This window comes from Epinephelus fuscoguttatus, linkage group LG6 (genome assembly GCF_011397635.1).
Source record: "Epinephelus fuscoguttatus linkage group LG6, E.fuscoguttatus.final_Chr_v1".
In the NCBI taxonomy this organism is placed as follows: domain Eukaryota; kingdom Metazoa; phylum Chordata; class Actinopteri; order Perciformes; family Serranidae; genus Epinephelus; species Epinephelus fuscoguttatus.
The window spans coordinates 9,467,468-9,488,017 of NC_064757.1; the positions used below are offsets into that span (position 1 = coordinate 9,467,468).

The 20,550-nt window shown below is 40.7% G+C and overlaps 1 protein-coding gene across 3 annotated transcripts in view; it reads right to left on the bottom strand.

The window, feature by feature from the left end:
• Positions 1-19,713, bottom strand: part of ppp3cca (protein phosphatase 3, catalytic subunit, gamma isozyme, a) — a 42,984-nt gene extending 23,271 nt beyond the window's left edge. For 2 of the 3 annotated variants that reach the window (XM_049578356.1, XM_049578354.1), the window contains exons 1-4: positions 18,814-19,713; positions 11,546-11,743; positions 9,229-9,353; positions 1,219-1,330 (exon numbers count right to left, since the gene is read on the bottom strand). In XM_049578356.1, coding sequence (XP_049434313.1) covers positions 1,219-1,330; positions 9,229-9,353; positions 11,546-11,743; positions 18,814-18,880 — 502 coding nt within the window. In that variant the 5' untranslated portion in view covers positions 18,881-19,713. The remainder of the gene's footprint in view (positions 1-1,218; positions 1,331-9,228; positions 9,354-11,545; positions 11,744-18,813) is intronic. The other variant, XM_049578357.1, reaches the window with a different exon arrangement.
• Positions 19,714-20,550: the final 837 nt, after the last annotated feature.

A 20,550-nucleotide genomic window follows, 5' to 3' on the forward strand; every position in this document is an offset into this window, starting at 1 on the left:
GGTAATTTACTGACAAGTTTCCTGACAAGTTATTAAATTTCTCTGTTGTGGTCACACTTGTAATCATCTTCAACTACAGTAGCTAATTTCTCAGACAAATCTATGATTTTACCGAGTGTGATACCACAGTGCTTAAATGATTAGTCTGTTTAGCAATGTTTAAACTAAATAATATCAAGAAACAGAATTGCTAATAGAAATTAAGGTTCATCACATCCAGTTAATAAGCACATTAGACTCCTACCAAAAAATAGGCACCACACTGATGCAATTTAACCAACAGCCACTGATGAGGAAGCCCTACAAACTCAAAATAATGAGTTCTGTGTATTCATGCAGAGTCTTCCAAGAGAAAAATCACAAAACATGTAAGAATCAATTATTTTTTCTACCCCTACTGCTTTGTCTGCTCATTTAGTTCACACTTTTACTCTTCACTGCTATCGCTATGGAAAAAAAAAGGTTTAATTTTGTTAAGTATTACACCTGCCAAAAACGACCACAACCTAAACCACTGAAAGGTGTTATAATGTGTAACGATACAGTCTGCGTGTGTGTGCACAGATGAGGTGGTATGTAGGTGGGGGGAGATGTAGTAAGCGAAATCTATTAGCAGCTGGCAAGGTTGTCTTTGCCGTCTGCCAAAGTGTCTTTGTTTTTGACTTTGCATACTAATGTCTCCACACCTGCTTCAAACATACACGCACACAAACAGATTCACACACTCAACTGTCACAGATTGAAACCAGTGAGTATGTGCAACTGTCTGAAAAGCATCAACGGCATGCCTGGCTGCTCTCCATGCTTCAGCAGTTTATCGTCTGTACCATGAAAAGGAAAAGGCTTCATCTTCTCTGCATAGTCTGTAACACTGATGAAGTGCCACATCATGTGATGGGACTTCCTGATCCCACAGATACTTTTTGACAAACTTGTCCTACTTGTGAGAAGCTAGTCATTTTATAAGGGGACTCACAGTTACAGTTTCTTTATTCCCCATTTATGCTGGTTGTATGCGGCCAGGATGATCAATTAACCTGCAATAGTGACTGCAAAAGCAATCCTGCACTTACACTGGAAGTACCGTGCCATACCCTCATACCCAAGCATTGTGTGAAGTCTGAAACCTGATTGATACAGACCACTCTGAAGTAGTACAGAAAGCCTAGGTGCACATAAGACTGGCCTTCACATGGCTGAGGGAAGCACTGCACTTACATTCCTGTTTGAAGGTGAAGTACTCTGTGAGGTGTCGGCACTCGTGGTTCCCACGCAGGAGGAAGAGTGTGGTGGGGTGGTTGATCTTGAGCGACCAGAGGTAGAGAACACACTGTGAGGATGGACAGCAAGAGAAAAAAATGTAGAAAGAGGGGAGAAGGAACAGTCAAAGATGTGTACCGACGATTATGCACAGACCTTGAAAGTGGAAGCTGTGAAAGTGCTTGTATAATTTGTTCTCAGCATTTAAGGAGATGCTGACAAGTTTCCAGTGCTCTCTTTTGCTACCCATGCAAGTTGTTTCAGGGCTGTGCTGTTCACATTATTGCAGAGGACTGCAGTAATATGAGCTTTTTTAAATAAAAGAAATTGCATACTCCCACACACTTGTCTCTGCTTCATTTGTCTGTGTTTCAGTCCGACGGTGACCTTGCTCAAGGTAAGCTAGCTTAAGTGCCAGTTATGCTTTGTATTGCACTGACAGTCTACAAGAGATTTTTTTTAAAATGAAACCAAATTAATTCCTGTCATATGGAAATCCATTCACACTGTGCCATCAGGGGCTCTAAACACAGATTTGATTAACTACGGCGTGCTACAGAAAGATTTGCTTTTCCTTCACAATCTCATCTTAGAAGCAAACAGAATATATATTTCTCTGGCCTGATTTAAGGCTCCTTATTAAACCAGAACTATCGCCTTGTGTTTGTATGCTTCTGCAAACCAGTCAAGTTGCATTTACTGTTTACATCCATGTTTGTGAAAACATAGATGCTTCACAAACATCTTCCCCCGGCAGCACAGAAGATCCGAACAATCAGCACTGTTTTAAGGTGGACACTCAAGATTAGTGTCACTAATTCAGTATCCGACCAAACATCTCCCCTTCTGTTCCTGAGATATGACATCAGGTTATGGTCAGTGTTTTTGCAGAACATGATGATGTCACAGTGAGGTTGACCTTTGAACTTTTGGATATAAAATGTCATCACTTCTGTGTAAAATTTTGTCATAAAATGTGGATGAATGATGAGTCCAGGTGGACATTTGTGCCAAAAAATGGCAAATTCCCCCTAGGACTTCTTGAGATATTACTTTCATGAGAACGAGATGGACACAAGGTCTATTAACCACCAAATTCTAATCAGTGTATCCTTGGCTCAAAGGGGATGTTTGTGCCAAATCTGAAGAAACTCAAGCTGTTCTTAAGAAACTGCATTCACGAGAATCAGAGACGAGGTCACAGTGACCTTGACGTCTGAGCTATGACTACCAAAATCTAATCAGCTCATCATTAAGTCCAAGTGGACATTTGTGCCAAATATTAAAAAATTCCCGCAAGGCGTTCTTGAGATATCACGTTCACGAGAATGGGATGGACAGACGGAAAATATAATGTCCCTATCCGAGGATATCGCTGGCACAGAAGCATAAAAACATATGTATGTATAAGAAGCAGACCAAAATTTACAATCCAAATGAACCTTCTCTCTCTCCTGTGTTTACACAAGGTATTGCTAAATAGCTGCCACTTGCCACTCTTAGCCCACTCCTTTAACATGCACCAACCATGGCCTGCTATTAAGTCGCTGGAACAAGATGCCAAGGTAACCAGAATCAGCAGGTGTGTATTCACAGAAGTGACAAAAAAAGGATGGTGGAGCCTAGTCTACCTTGTTTTATTCTCTTCCATTGTTGGGAGGAATAGTGAACTGTGCAGTGCAAGTAAATATGTAGTGAGGGCTGTCTGTGTGACTTGATCTCTGGTGTGCGGAGGCAGACACAGGGACATGGCTTGGAGTGGCTAAAAGCTGACATGGGTTTTAATGAGAGCCCTCTGCTCTCTTTTAGCCAGTCACTGTGTGTTCGAGCCTGGACTGGGGGTGGCAGACAAAGGAAATGGCACCAAGCTTTTGTGTGGCAGACATGAACTCTGGCTACCTTCATCTCAAACCCAGACACACATGCTGTATGTAAAAACATGCACACACACTTCAGCCTGGTGTGTAAAGGGTCTGGGCTGGGGCTGGGAGTGTTGGTAAATTCTCTTTGATCCAACAGAGTGTGTCTATGGACTAAGTAGATAAAGAGGGGCTTAGAGAAAGAAATGGATTGCTCACATGCACTGAATTTAGACTTTGGCAAACTGCTGGCCTGCAAAGGTAATACGCTACTTCAAGGGGCTACAGTGACTCTCTATGTTACTAAGGTAACCACATCCTGATGTCCCTTTTCCTATATCTGTCTTATGTGTTACTGAAGTGAGCTCAGTGGCCTTCCTTTGAAAAGCAGAGAATTTTCAGCCCTGTTAGCGACAGAAAATAGCAAGAATTTGGTGCTTTTAGGCTCTTTTGTTTTGTGGTGACTTCACATCAGCAAATCAGGCGAAGCTGCTTCCTCTGATATGGAGAAAGAATTAGCCATACAGTTCATACAGTCTATTCCGTAGTGTACTTATTTGACTGTAATCATACTTCTGCCTGAGCCTGAGCACTGATTTGACCAATAAAGGGTTGTAGCTGATGATCATTTTGATTAACATGCTAATTTGTTCCACCAAATATCTATGCAGGATTTGCCTAAAAAATAATGCATGGACTCATTAAAAAAAAAAAAATCCTTCTTAAACATCACTTATGATCAAGGCTTGGTATTGGTACTTGATACCTTTATGGTATTTGACTGAAATAACCTGGTACCAACTAGTACAACCCATATAGTCTGGTGTGGTGAAGTTGAGCATGCTGTATTTGACAGAGTAGGCAGTTCAGCATGCCAAGATGCCACTAAAATGTTCGATGTATGGCTATGCTACTCACCTAAATATTTCCAATTACATTATGGGTATTCATAAGTGCTATATCGTAGGCAAGTGGACTTGCTTGCGTATTTTGAAGACGTTTCGCCTCTCGTCTTATATTTTGAAGACGTAAGCAAGTCCAGTTGCCTACGATATAGCACTTATAAATACCCATAATGTGACTGGAAATATTCAGGCAAGCAAGTCCAGTTGCCTACGATATAGCACTTATGAATACCATGGCCTGGATGACTGAGAAGCTTCACCGACATTATGGGTATTGAACGAAATACAAAAAAACCAAGGCATCAAAGGAAGTACTGCAGTGCCCATCAGTATCACTTTAAGGTTCTGGTATTTTGTACTGGTATTTTGATTTTTAAAGGATACCCAGCCCTACTTATGACCTCCTAGAAGTGTGTGGCGGTGTATCTATCTGCAGATATCTGCCTGAATTTCAATATTTTCTTCTTATTTTGTTGTGTTTGGGACATTACTGAGGTCAGGACTTTTAAAAAAAAAAAAAAAAGTAGCAACCAGGGGCCAGATCATTAACAGCAAGCATCCAAAAGAAAATTGTGGGCTCAGTGCGAAAAAACACTAATACAGCGAGGCGAAACATCAATCTGGGGATGGCATTCACTTTCACTTTTACTGGTGTGTGTTTACAAAAGCAACCAACGATTCCTAAATGGTATACCTCCGGTCACTAAAATATTTAGTCTAAAAATGTCAGAAAATAATAAATTTTTGCAGTTTAGTTCACCTCCGCTTAAGGTGGCATACTCAGAGTCCTTATTTTACCTTACCATCAGTCCAAAACCCATGAAATCCACCTTACTATCATATATCTGCCCAAACTGGAACTAGACAATGTTTGTCATTTTGTAAAAAAAAAAAAAAAAAAACACTTAAAAAAAAAAATCAACGGAGTATCAAATAGTTGCCAATCAATTTGGCAATTCATCAATTCAACACTGCTTGTGTGTAGGTAATAATTACTTGACTGCATATCATGTAAGCATAACACAGTATGTGTTCCATTAGTTGCTCCATGCTAGTTCTGATGCAGTGTTGACAGCAGGATGTACACTCTAGGCACTCTGATCACACCCATGCTTCAACCGCAGCGGGTGGAGGACACTGATAAGCACTGTGGTTCTGACTGCTGAACTGTTCTTCCACTGGAGAAGAGGTCATTCCCCTCTTCTGGGTTGACAATGTTTACAGTGTCACTTCTCTGTAGCAATACACAGGGAAATAATCCCAGTGCCAATTTATGACGTCCTCAATCCTCAATGGGCACACACCCTAAATCGACATCAGCCCATCATTCCCTATGCTGTTTCAGTCCACTCCTTTCATCTGTGACATTTCACCCACCTCTGTACGACCCAGTGCACATCAAAAGCCCCCACAGAGTGGTGAAAATGTTAGCATAGTGCTTTGCTGGCTTTTAAATACAGTCCACTCCACACCCCATCCACTCTTGTCCTTCACAAATATTCCTATAGGTATTGCTACAATCTAGAATATGTCCTCAGGATGGTACAAACAAATGATTAATTAAACAACAACAAATGGATCAGGACTGCCTGACAAGGCAAAGAAAACTTGACAAGCAGTAAATAACTACCTTTTGCACCAGACAGACCAAAACAAAGAATATATTTACCTTTCCCCTATCACTTAAGAGAGTACTCCACATTTGGCATTGCAGTGTTTAAACACAGTCAGTTCAAAGCTGTGGTTGGTAACTTACATGAAAATATATTTTTGTCATTTCTGCTGAAACTGTCACTATATCGTGACAGTAGTACATGACACAAATAATCTGTGACAAAAAAAAACAACAACACGTTTGTCTGCCTCCTTTCAGTGCTCCTAATGGCAATTTGGAAGTACTGACTGGGCCTGAACAAAAACGACCAATCAGGGCCTTACTGTCCAGCGTACTATTTGCTGTAAAATGAGAACATTTCCTCATCACTTGCTTTTTTCATACAGGCGAGGTGGATTCTTGCAAATGCCATTAAAAGCACTACGAGGAGGAGGAATATGATTTTTTTCCACAGACTGTCTGTCTCATGTACTACTGTGTGACTATTGTGACAGTTTCTGCAAAAATGACAAAAATGTATTTTTATAAGTTACCAACTGTAACTTTAAACACATAATGGCTCAAAATCAATACAGCAGTACCAACATTTTGTCTGTTTTTATTCCAAGCATGCCCCGGTGAGCAAGTGGCTCAATTTTGAGCAGTAAAATCCCTTTGGCATTGTTGACTGTCATCACTGCTAGCTATGTTACCACTGTTAGCAGTGTCAGCATGGCCAGTGGTGCCAACATAGCAGACAATGCTAAAGTGTTTTGCGGTTCAAAACACTTACTCAACCTGGGGAGCACCGGAGGGTAGGCACAATGTTTTAGCAGGAATGCACTCCACTACTGTAACGGCATTACCAGTTGTAATCCCTGAATAAGCAGCGAAGCTAGCTAGCTAACGTTAGTTTACTCCCAGTCTACGGTGGTGCACACTGCAAAGTGGCCAAGACACCAATGGGGAGAGAGTTTGGGCAGTGGACATGTTTTCACATGTTAACGTGGCTGGCTGCTTGTCCGTCAGCAAAGCTAACATAAGCTAAACAAAAGGCAAGACGTTTATATCACAAAACATTACAATTTTATCACCTCTAACTGGACAGTGCTCTGAAATGCAGCCACAAAGCTCACTGAGTCAAAGGAGTGCTGGACCAAAAGGAAAGGCCTCTTGTATTTCATGTCTTTTGTTTTTCTTAAAAATTAACGGATTGGTTACAGGTTAATGGGTGTTGAGCTTTCAAAAGTAAAATGAACTGAAACTGACATCCCTACCCACAATGCAACCTGACCACCAACAGTTTGGTCAGAGATTTATGTGTGTTATGGCTAATGTAGCCTGAAGCCACTATCATAAAGCAGAGATGAGGAGCGGGCTACAGAGGTCAGAGTTCACGTCTTTCTAACTGACACATTGTGAATTTTTTTCACTCTCCAGCTTGTAGTCTTCAGCTCCAACAAACACTGACTTCGGTGACATCATTTAAAGGCTTTATTAATGCAGTGGTATTTAGTAGTATGCCCCAAGATCTGTAAACAGACTTTGATTTGTAAAATCAATGGAGGTCCCCTTTCAAATCACAACTCTGTACTGCACTGTAGCGCAAACTACAAGGCCTCATGCTCCACTATTAGTGCTAAAATCAAATCGAGTCCGTTGAAGTTTTCACACAAACAATTTGAGTTTGATGTGTGTTGAAAAATACTGCCGTTGAGTCAGCAATAATGCAGACATAGTTACCTAAATACAACAACTTACAGATCATTTTTATAACTATATTTTTTAATTTGGACTGGCTGATATTATGATCAGTCTATTGTTTCAGCTAATTACAGCTTATGTTTGATGCTTAAAGCTGTACACTTTGGCAGCAAGTTTTAACTGACATACATAAACCATTGCAAAAGTATGATTTTTAGGAATATATCAATACAGGTGAACAGCAGAGGAGAAGGATATACTGTAATAGTGTTTTCTATCGATATTTTGGTACCTTTTTTTTTTTTTACCCAGGAAACTGGGTCACCATTGTTAGCGCCATGAATCCAAACTTACTACAGCCGCCACCCTCCGACCAGGGGTCTCAATAAGGGTCCTGCAGTGTCACTTTGTACAGCCAGACTGCAGCTCTCTGTTCCAATCCTCCGTCTTATTTTTAACCATCTAATAAGCATGTATGAACTGTGCCCTTTGAAGTTGTCATTGAAATAGAATTTCAGACAGCAAAACCCATTTGGTCATTTGGCACCAAAGTAAGATCTTCAAAGCAGCGCTGCAGTAAGCCTTAAATTTTTGTAGCTATTCTGACCCACCATCTTAACCATCCTGAGAATCAGAATGGGGCATAGCACCATCCAGTTTGGTTTACCCTTATCTTATTACATCAACTCTTTTGATACAAATTGCAAGCACTGGCCCTAGTTCAGTTTCACTCAACTAGGATACATGCAGCAGAGTGACAGGAACCAACAACACACCATTAAGTCATGTTACATAATGATTCCACTTTTTGACAGAAGTACAGTTTAAGGAGCGCTATATGACACTGATATATATGACAGCCAATGGTGCTAACAGTGCAAACAGTGCTAAAAAATAGCAACAGTGCTGACAGAGCTTATGGACATGGGAGGGGTGTACGGTGGGCATTTTGCTTCTGCAAAACTGTCAAGAGTAACGACTGTATAAGGACAGTGTAGAGCAGCGGCCATTGACTAGCCAGTGGGATACACACACAGGAACACACATGCACTCAGACACCATCTACCACAACAGAGAGGCTTGGATTACAACAAACACAGTGTGACTACACTCCTTGCTCTGGGTTCCATTACTCAACTATATCTTTACGTCCTTTACTCATCACGTCCGCAGCTATTGGTACCAAAGAGCAGCATGAAAGTCAAGAGCACGCACTCCAAAGCAAAATCTGGGGACCAAAGCGTCCCTAGAAGTACATTGCACAGAACATTGACTAGCAAAAAAACCCCCCAAAACAAAACAAAAAAACCCAAAACTGCATGACTTTAAGTAATCTCAGTCAAGTCAGGGGTTTCCGACTGACAATTCAAATCTCCCACTTTCAAGGGGCAGCCCTAAAATATACACCTACACAAATTTTTTTTTACGTGCATGGAAAAATCTGCAGAACCCATTTGTACTCCACTGACAATGTATTGAAATCGTGAGACAACGCTGTTTAAATTAAATGAAACTGTGAATACTGTTCATTGTTACACCCTCAGACTATAGCTTGTTCAGCAAACAGTGTGAATGTTTTTCTATTTTCTGAAAATAAAAATGAGAATTCCACTATTTAAAAAAAGCTTAGCCGCAACTTGTAAAGGAGAGGCTAAAAGGGAGAATCACATCTTAAGTGTGACATTTACAGATAACTAATGGATGCCTGTTCAACCCAACGTATATCAAATCATCTGTGAACCAAACCCAAACTCCCAGTTTGTATTTTTGTTATTGTGTAATGCATTTAAGGTTCCTCACTGACAGATTGCAAGATGTTAACTGCTATCTTCACAATACAACAAATGGTTTTTATTTAACTGCAAAAGTCTTACAAATGAATAAACTGGAAGATACAACAACTTACCTCAATACTGAAGTATCCTCGATCTACATAGTCACCGAGGAAGAGATAGCGTGTGTTACTGGGTGATCCCCCCACTTCAAACAACTTCATAAGGTCAAAGAATTGTCCATGGACGTCACCGCATACTGCCAAAAGACAAAACACAGTGCTGTTAATTGCTCATGAAACAACAGCCAGTAGGGATATTTTAAAAAGTTTTTGTCTGGATGTATGTTGGCATGTGCTGCTCTTTCTTTATTCTAAAATAACAATAGAAGCCTCTTGAATTACATTGCAGATTTAAAGTGTTCTGTACATCAACAGGTTTTCCATTCTATCCCAGGCAAATTATTATTTTCTTCTCCATTTTCAAAGTGGGTTTACTGATGTTGATGCTGCTGGAGCAGGAATAATAGTGACGCTGTGACAGTACCAGTTTTTACTCATTTAGTCATGGCAGAAGAGGGACAGGTTTTGATTCCATTCAAATGATGTGCCTAAAGTGTTTGATGTTGATAATTGCTGAAGCCACTTAACTTTTTCAAACTGATTCAATGCATCGATAATCAGCTTTGATGCACTGACTTAACATTGTTACAGTCATGTATTCACTGAGATGTGCTAAGTTCTGAGATCTGACCCCTCTTTGCAATGACAGTACGGAAACATGGGAGCATGGCAAATACTTTTGTACTGTGTTTCCCAACTGGTGGGTTGCGGTCCAAAAGTGGGTCACGGGCCCATTCTGAATGGACCCCAAGAGAATGTGTTAAGTTTATAGACTTTATTTTGAAGTACAGTAAATTTATGACACATAGCTTTTATTTCAAAAGCGCCATTTCCTGCTGTAATGAGTGACTGACAGACAGCTACTTCATAGAGACAGCAAACTAGCTTGACGATGTGGCCAAATGCAAGTATGACATTGAATATATTAAACTGTATGGACCTTGAACTAATGACTTGAGAAATCTAGACCTCGTGGCTGGACCTGTTGGGAACCACTGCTTTAGAATGACAACACTGGTGTCAGATATGTGCAGATTGGAACCTTTAAGAGAAGGATTTAAGATTGTGTGAAATGTGCAAACAACAGAGTACTGTCGTGTCGACAATTTTTTGGGCCAGCACGGCATTTAGCAACAAAAAGTCAGAATTTATCCATTGGATATTGGATTATTGCAGAAAATAAGCTCTGGGGAACAGCAGTTTATGATACTGACACATTTTGCTCAGCAAGATAATTTTCACAAATAAACACTACTTATATGTTTATTGGAGTGTAAATGCAATCGCCAGAAGTAAAAAGCTAACATTTGGCTATAAATGACCTTCACTGCAGTTGCAAGACTTCAACATCGTCACCACAATGAGGCTCTAAAGCTGCCTTCAGTATGATCATGCTCTGTAGTCTCATTTAGCCATGTGATAGCAAGCACCTTTTTTAAAGACACGTGAAGGCTTCAAAATTGACAGTGGTATATTTAGTGGCATGTTTAGTCTCTAAAGTGTGTGTTAACCACAGACCTTATTTCAGGCATCTAACCAAAACCCCATTCAAAAAACCCACTGACCTTCAGTAAAGGGAACCAGGTGTGCTAACATGCTAACTCATTTCTGGGGTTTAGGACTCATTTCTGCACCACTCTATATTGTGTCTAATATACAACAACAACTGAACACCAGATGACAACAACAGAGAGAAATGATGCTGGCATGCTCTCTCAGTTTTCACATGTCCACAATAATATAATAGCTTAATAAGTTATAAGTTTCATACTTTATGCTAAATAACTTTTGATGAGTTGATAGAAACTGAATAGTATCAAAACTGGAAAGTAGCAAGTCATACATGAGAAAACCACAGAAAAGAAAGATCAGATTTTGTTGGGAGCTGGTTGGATCTGAGGGTGCTCAATTTAGTGTGTTGGACTGAGGCCATGCTGAGGTCAGCTCAGAGGGAGCAGATATTTTTTGAGAAGTGACTGATGACTGAGTTGACTCTGACTGCCTGAAAGGCCTTTCGATCTGGCACAGGACTGGGTATACACCAGCTGCCAGTATAGAAAAACAGTGAAGCAATGGAATCATGCCTGGCTTGGTGCTGTGTTTACTTTTTATTCAAAACAATCTATGCTGTCTTGGAGTTACTAATGTTGCCTGCATCCAATAGTTACTCTTTCAAACTACTTAACAGGACATCACTGGAAGAATCTCTGCTGAATCGCCCTGCACGGGAGATTTTTAAACAGCATGTGTATATATTGTATTTTTTAGGACATTTGTCTTTTCAAGGGGGTCAAGGGTCAGAGGGGCCATCACAAGGTCCCCAGCCTACCTGTTATGGGTGCCTCCACTTCCAGCATGCACTTCTCTTGGCGGAGGATGTTGGCCCCATCGTTGATGATCCTTAGAGCAACGTCCTCTTCCACCCTGCCCTCTTTGACGAGGTGGTTGCGGAGCAGCTCAGCGTTGGGCTTGCCATCTTCAAATAGCTCCTTCACAGTTAGCTTATGTTGTGGAGGGTATGGCACAGCTGTTAACGGAAAAATGTAACATCTATTAGGATAAATAGGTCGGAGCCAATAAATTGTTTTGGTTTTTTTTCAGCATTGAGAGAGGTTGAATTAGTTAAAAAAACAACTTATTCAAATTGAAAATGTATTCATGAGACAATTAGATGAAGTGCGTTGATGCAAGAAAAGATGGCAGATTTTAGTGTTGTCGCAATACTGGAATTTCTAATAAGAATAACAAGTAATGACTGTCCTGCTTACTCAGTGTGAAAGACCATGGTATGGGCCAGCAGTCCGAAAATGCATACAAGGCACTGTGATTGTGGTTAAAAGGGCTGGCTTCACACACACACACACACACACACACACACACACACACACACACACACCCACACCCAAAAAACTTTTTACAGGTGTTGGATGCAGCATTGACTGTTGGGCCCTATTCACTCCTATGACAGTTACTCAGTGGAAGTCTCATAAGGTTCAACTGCCGCATATAAAATTACCTTGAAGATCTGGAGATTATAGGCAATACTTCTCCACTGTGCAGCCCATAGAGCAAGGGCACTAGAGATTTATGGTGGCCGAGCCCCCCTGAGCGCAATAGAGCAGCTAACTTCTGCCAGCCATACAGCTAGCTTCCAGTTTAGCGCTCTGCTAACTTGAAAGGTAACAAAAAGATTTAATCTTGCAGCTCTTCCAGATTTTCCAAATGTGATCACACTGAATGGATCAAATCCTGATAGTGAAACAAGAAATTCAATACCATTTTCAATACCATCGGGAAAAAAATGACATTGAAGGCATACAATTTTACATTTTTATAAATTAAAAAATATAACAAGACTATAACACGACAACAATGACTTTGCTTTTCCTGGTTAGTAGCAGAGAACAGCAGAATAAGAGAGAGCGAGAAAGTGCAGCTGATACCACTGATACTGCAAAAAATGAGCATTGAAACCATATCAAATATTCAGAATCCATATGTAGAGGAGGATAGATCGTTTTGGCATTACTAGAAGACATGAGCCTAGACAGAGATGTGGAGAGGGAGAAACGCTCTGCATCTCACGCTGCATCTGCTTAAGTCGTAATCAAGAGAGGTGACATTTGCATTGACTGAGGCAAGATGAAGTTATTGGCACAAGAGGAGGAACGCATACACCTACATGATAATGCCACGCAAGAGATGCATAAGAAAGGCAGTAAGAAGCCCCGCACCTCACTTGACCCAACCTCTCTCAGTAATCTGCTCCATACCACCTACACAATCCTTTTACCATCATCACTAAAGGTCAATGCTTTTGAGGCTGAGACCTGAGCGCTTCATGATCAAACCATAGGCAAGTCACAACATCTAAAGCTGCAAAATATATTACTCTCTAATGGGGGATCCAGCAGTAGGATAGTAGTGAAGTTAAGACATCAGACAGCTCTTCTCTGAAAAAATATTTTATACAAACTCAGTCATTTGTAATAGCCTACATGTAATATGTAAGCATAATGCAATCCAGTCCTCAGAAATGGAGAGTTTATGTATGAAAAGTTGTATGTCTACCATTACTAAATAGGGTAAAATTCAAATTGTCCACAGTGCAGATGGGTAATGTAACACTGGCAGCAGCTCTATCGGCTCATAAAATTGCAGGAGCAGATAGTTACTGACTAAGCTGCACATGTTCAAAACAATAGTAGAGTGTGATCCAAGCCCTCTCACTTCCCGGACTTGCAAGGCAAAAAGGGATTACAGCTGGTATACCTTATAACAGGCCAGGCAGGCACACAGCAAATATATTACAGCACCAATTAAGAATGGTGTGAAGCCAGTCAAGTTGATTTTTCAGTACTGTCTGAATAACATGCAGAGCCATTGCATAGAAAAGTGCAAAAATAATGTGTTATAAACAACTGTCTGCGCAGCTATTTAAGTTGGCATAAAAACATTTGCACACCTTGCCACAGTATACCCGTTTACTGAGGGTTTCATCCCAGATTTCTGATATAATCAAATCCATCCACAGGTCAGTGCACAGGACAGCCTGTGCCATCAAATGTGACATAAATACTTGTATCAGCCTGTGGAAATCAGCACTCCTTGTGCGATAAGCTGTGCCAGTGGCAATGAACAAGTAAGAGGAGAGAGGGAGGCATTCTGAGAATGTTGTCACACCCACACAGAGCAAATCAAAGTGCAATATGAAAAAAAAAGCGTTAATGAGTTTTTAGTGTGGTGGGTGCATTTGCTAATCAGCGATGCAGTGCTTGAGTGCAGAGGTAACTAATGTATTTCTCACTCAGGACTGCATCTCCGTCTGGACTTGAACATATCAGAGTTTAGAAGCTATACGTTGATGTTTCATATGGCAGTTTAAATAAATATTTGACACACGCAATGTCAGATTTATTGCTGGTTCGACAAAGCAAAGGCTTTAATTGTGGGACTGCAAGTGGGGTTTGACTGATGCTGTTAATTGATGTTAGCTGGGGCCACAGACTATAGCCTGGTCTGCAATGAAGATGCTAGAGCACAATCTTAATTTGGCTAGCCTGTGCTGAGGACAAGCTGTCATGCGCTGACCGGTGTGGTATAAATAAACAGTAAGTGCTCCCAGGCCTACGAGGCACGGCCGCGAAGAGAGCTGTAAGCTGAGGTACGAGCCTTAAGAACAGATTAGGTAAAGCCTCTATTAGCAAGGGCTTCCAGATTCAGGGGCAGTTCACTTAAAAGCCTTGTCACACTGAAGGGAAGGCTTCAGGACGAACAAAGCAAACTGTGAAAACATGATGACACTGAATAGGATATATCATGGGCAGGAGATAAGCGGGCTGTGAAGCATTTCAAGCAAACCATGCCTAAAACATTCACGAGCATTTGCCTGGAAGCTGGCAGTAATTACTTATGCTGGACACTGGCAGAGCTGGCACATTTGGTACCCTGCGCAAGCTTCCCCTGGTGCCCCCCATCACCAAAGGCCCCACGATATGATATTATCAAGATACTTCGGTCATGACACAATATTATTATACAATTTCAAACGTTCTGTGATATGACAAGTATTGCGTTAACATATACTGTGATATATTGCAACTAGGGTTGCAGCAATATCATACGGTCTACATTTGCTTATCAACAGTATCAACAGAGAATCTCACCTTTATTTTTGTTAATTTCAAAAGGGAGACTTTTACACATACTTCCATTAAAAAATGGTTTCAAGTTTCAACTGCAGTAAAAAATATTTAACTACAAAAAGCCCTTTCGTTAACGGTCATTGTAACTGACAGTAATAGTAATTTTGTAATACTGTTATACCACAATATTTTCTGAGATCATCGCACTGTGAAAATCTCATACTATAGCAACCCTAATTTCAATTTCTTAACCTTTTTCAACTGTGAATTATGTCCCCAAAGGAAAACTTTGTCAACGGCTGTTTTATCTAATAAGATAAAGTTTTAAAGATAAAGTTTCTGACTTCATAATTTTATTTTAAAAAAAAATGTAGCCTATCCAATGAACTGAAAAAAGCAATCAATTTTTTTTCTTCTGGTAGGCCACTAAAATTTAAATTCGTACTTGCAATATTAATAATTCATACAATAAGAAATTGATACTTGGCATCCATGTTGATACAATATTGGCACACAAAATATCGCGATGCACTATGCTCTATCAATTTAATCGATTTATTGTATTTATCACAAACAAAAACAGTGGCTAATGAGAAATCAACACAAATAAACAACTTAGCTAACAAACAAATGATAAATAAACAATAAAAGATACAGTATGTGCAATTTTGCAGATTTCGTCTTCTTTTTTCTATTTGTGTACTGCACCACGGATGGCTTTTACTTTTTCATTTTCTCTCATGCTCTCCACATAATCTTCACTCCATCATACCCATCAATGCTGCAGCATGTTCTGACTGTGATGATTACTCTCTAATCAACACATAAAGGTTGATTAGGATCAACTGCATTGCCAGGAATAGGGGTGGTACTGAAGACCAACTGTCAGCATTGGATCTTTGGATCGTTTTTCCTGCTTTTGTTCATTTTTTAAATCGTCAAATTATTTACTTGTTTATTTATTTTTTGGGTGCAATTTTTGTGCCACCTAGAGGGTGGCCATCTGTGTCACCTATAGAAAGATCTGCTACTGATGCTGGACTGTGATGCTGGTCTTAATTCCAAAGTTCAGACCACTCCCTCCAACTGAACAGGAATAATTCTGCTGCCCCCCCACTTATAACAATACTAATAAATTCTGGGTAGGTTTGCCTCGACAATCAAGGCTGTACCCGTCTGTTCAAACACAGATACAAATGAATCTCTGGCTGCCAGCAAACAGCATCACTCAATCCAAACAGACTACACTGTGCGGTGAGAGAAAACAACGGTGCAGACATAGTGAAGCAAGCCGCTCAATTTTTCCGACACATAACCCAACGAAGAAAAAATGTTTTGTTAAAAATAATAAGCTGCCACCGCCCTGAGACTGGCTTCTTTTTAGAGACTGCCTGGCCTAATTAGCATTAATGTTTGATGAACTCCTCAAAACCACAGACACACATTGGGCCACTGCTGCACTGCATCAACACCCACACTGTCTGGCATGACAACAAACGACTCAAGAAACAAAGACACTACTATCTGCCATCCTGCCCACCGAGGATAATGTTTTGGACAGTGATACGAGCCACGGTCTAGAATATATTCGCCATTGTTTCAAAATCAACACAATAGAGGAGGATTGAATTACAAAGATGCGGCTGGGTAGAGATGAATGGGGCAGACTGTGGCTGGGTGAATCATGAAGTCCACTTCAGATTGCTCTAATTATCAGTGAATGTATTACCCTCGCAAGCTAAATAGCCAGGCCTCGGGTTTATTCGTCATCTCTGTCAGTCAATCATGTGGTGTTGTAGTACGAGCATACATTTCCCTCTGGCTTCTCTTTGATTTTATTTCAGACACAGATAATCAGGTTGAACACAAAGCAGAAATCCAGTTCAATTTGTATCAAAGTTGACATGAATCTTTGTCTTTGGAGATTTCAAAAACCAAATGTAGCCAAACAGAACTCAGTAAGCACTATACACCTGAGCATTACACACAGCCTGGGGAGGAAACATCTGATCAAATGATCTGATTGAGCTACCAGGTCAACAGCAATACTCAACAGTGAATGAGCTTAACTGTTGACTTACACAACCAGGGCAGCATTAGTCTACCAGTAAAGCCCTCTTGCAGCCACCGTTTACACTGGAAACACCACTGTGACTACCTGCCAGCATAAACAAAGGATCCACTGCTAGGGATTTTAAAGAGTCCACATTTTCAACCTTGCATCTATAGTGATATTTTACACTAGTAGTTTGCATTATCATATTGCATTTTATTTATCAGTTTCACAAACGTGTACTCAAAAAACTGAACTACACATGATGTGGATAACAACAACTTCTCTTTGACTTTCTGACACAGAACCGATGTTGGTTTCGTTTGCACCATGAAGCAAAGCTGTCTTCACTCCAGTCTACAATTCTTCTTCCTCTCTTCTTCCCTGTCACGTTCCTATTCTCTCTCTCCACCATGTGGCTGGCCATGTTGGGAACATCACTGGGGAGATTCTTTCCACAATTAACTCACCCTCTCCCTACTGGCTCACACTTCAGCATTCCAGTCCCCTGGCAGGACACTCTCCCAGTGCCCTTGCAGACAGACAGGGATGTAGGCTGTTGGCATTAAGGAGCAGCGGTGGGTTGTGGCAGGGGTGGGGACCGTGGGGTTGGGTTCTCTCTCTCAGGAACTACCTCAGACTTGGCTCTGCCTGTCCTGTCTTAGGGCAGACACAACAAATGGTGTCCTGTATGTCCCAGTGAGGCGGAACAACCTCAGTGTGAAGGAATCCATCTTGTCCAACTCTGCGGGTAACCGGAGCAGACCTTGGGTATTCCCGCGAGTGAGCAACGGCCTCATGAATTAAGATTTCATCCATCCTAAATGTCAGAGATCGGGCACCAATATAGGATGACTTCTCACCTTTGATCTGCTATGTGGTGGTGTATTACATATACCAGCTATGGAGATGACACCTATATGAAGTTCTATTCTAAGCAGTTGTAGAAACAAGATGCCCTGATTCACCCCCATTTCTGAGCATCTCCTAAAAGGGAATGGTTTAGGGACTGTTTGTTATTTATGTGAGGGGAGGGAGTGGTCCAATAAGAGGGAGGCATGTCAAATAATTTTTTAAGCCCTGGACGGGGACTTATGTTTTTTATTTTAACTTAGGGGGAGGGGGCATACAATTTTAAATGACTGTATTTTGTATACTAATGCTGAAAACACACTGTTTGGAAGGCATTCTTTCTTTAAAAATGGCCAAAATTAATCCACTTATCACAGCCAGAAACTATAAACAACAGGAAATATCATTGGAATTTCAAATTTCTGACGGTCCTTGAACACATTATGAAGAAGGAAGGCTTCCATCAGAAAAACAAAAAAAACCTAATCTGAGCTTAAAATAGTGACACTTAATCAAAAACACTTCATTCTACGTCTAACTTTTTTCCAACTGCAGGATTTCATCTCTAACTTGAACTTTCAAACATCAAAGGGCAAGTTTTTAAAATCTTTTAACTAATTTATGGTGGTTGGAGGGTCATGCATTTCCCCCCAGCCACTCAAGGGGGTTCAAGAAAAAGTATTTGTAGCCTCAGACAGGGTTTTAAAAAAACAAACAAAACACACACACACACACACACACACACACACACACACACCCCAGCCACCCCCTCCTCTGATTAGTACAGAACAGTCCCTTAGAAGCCCCTATGGATATAACCATAATGGTCTACTAATAATTTCTCTCTATGCATTTCGTTGTGTATCACTTTATGCCTATTAGCCTCTGCCTATTATAATGACATATACCCAGCCATACGCCTTTTTGACAGGGATGGGTCAAAGTTATCCCGAAAGCTACAGGTGGTTTTAAATCCACGCGTTAGCTCTCAGTCACACTTTATGATGCCCGTTACTGTACGCATGTACATTTACAGAAAACACTCACCTTTTATCAGCCGCTCCGTTGTGGACTGTTTCTCCTGTTTGTCTTTGTCTTTATCCTTTCCTGACATCTTTGATTCGTCTGAAGGCTAATTTCGGGGGATAAAATCTTGTACAGCTCTCTCGCCAGCTGGCCCGAAGACAAGCTAGCACATCAGCCTGGCCGTCAGCTCCGTCTTGACTTTCGGTTGTGGTCGGAGGCACTAATATTTGCTCTTCCCAACAAACAGTAGATTAGCTAGCGAAAGAGCTTCAGCTCTTCTTGTGTTTCGGCTGGCTAATAACCTAGCTAGCTCGCAGAAACATTAATGCTAGCGAATAATGACAGCACAAAGTGGTAATGTTGACAAAGAATAAAGAAATGTATTAAATAATGACAAATGAACAAAGGCGACCGCTTACTAATAGTTGTCAAGTACAGCAAATAATACCTGGATATCACGTAGAGGGAGGCTGCCGTTAGCAGCTAATCCGATTTAGTTACTCTTTTTCAGCTAGTTAGCCAGCTAACATCTTAACGTATTGGTAAATCGGCGGACAGGCAAAGACAGCAGCGGAAGACTGGTGTTTCATCTTCTACGTGCAGGCCGTTTATTGTAGAAAAAATTACAGTCTCACGCAAAGTCGCGGTTACTTTGTATGCATAGACACCGAGAGTCCTTCCAAGATGCAGACAGCGTCTTGACAGTGTATCCTCCCCCTCGGATTAAACTCTAATCTGACAGTGAGTGAGGAGCAGCGGTGGATTTCCTACAACATGGTGGAGGCGATGTGACGTGACTATGGAAACGTGACACATGGTTCAGGGGTGCGTTCCAAAATACGAACCTGTCTACTGAAAGGACCAGCCTCTTTATTTGCTTCTGCTCGCACCAAATGATCACAAAGGACGGCAAATACCTCTTAATACTGCTGCACCGGAGCAAAAGCCTCTGAGGCAGGTGACGTGTGAAATGCGTCAATATTTCTCGCAAATACCCATAAGGTCCATAGTTGTAGCATTTATTGTTCTTTGTGTTGGGATTTCCCCGACTGTATTTGAACGTTTCATGAGTTTCCCTGATTAAAATGAATTCACCCGAAAGTTTTAATAACAGTCACTCAACACAAATATATTCGACAACTTCAATGAACATTTTTTAGCTGAAAATAAAGGAACTTTTTTTTTTTGCAACAGACTACCTGAAGCTTGTTTACTCCACAAATAAAACACTACAAGGCACGCCCATTCTAAAACAGGAGCCTGGCTTTGGTGGGCGTGCCCCTGAGGTCTTTGCCTTGTAAATGATGATGAGACTGGCTTGAAAATAAGGCTTGGAATAAGTTTAGAAGTTGCACATTGTTGTTTATTTTAAATATACATATAATTCAGTGGACATAATAGAGGTAAGCACTCAGAAAGGTTACTAGTATTTTTCCATGGGAAAAACTCAATTTCCATCCATAAAATGGGACCTGAATGCAACATTAGAGGCGCAGAGGTGCATTCACAACCACAAACTGTTTCACGTATTGTTAATACGCTGATTTGATGTAGTATCCAGATAAGCCACATAAGTCACAGACAGCCAGTCTGCAACATATAACAAGTTGCATAATACATTACAAATTAATCTACATATAAAATATCATTTGGTATCATTTTAATTTCATTAAAAAAAAACTCTCAAGTTGTTATTATTGACTTTCTTATAGGCCACATGTAGCCTATAGCAACTACACCAAATTGAGCTGAGAGGTG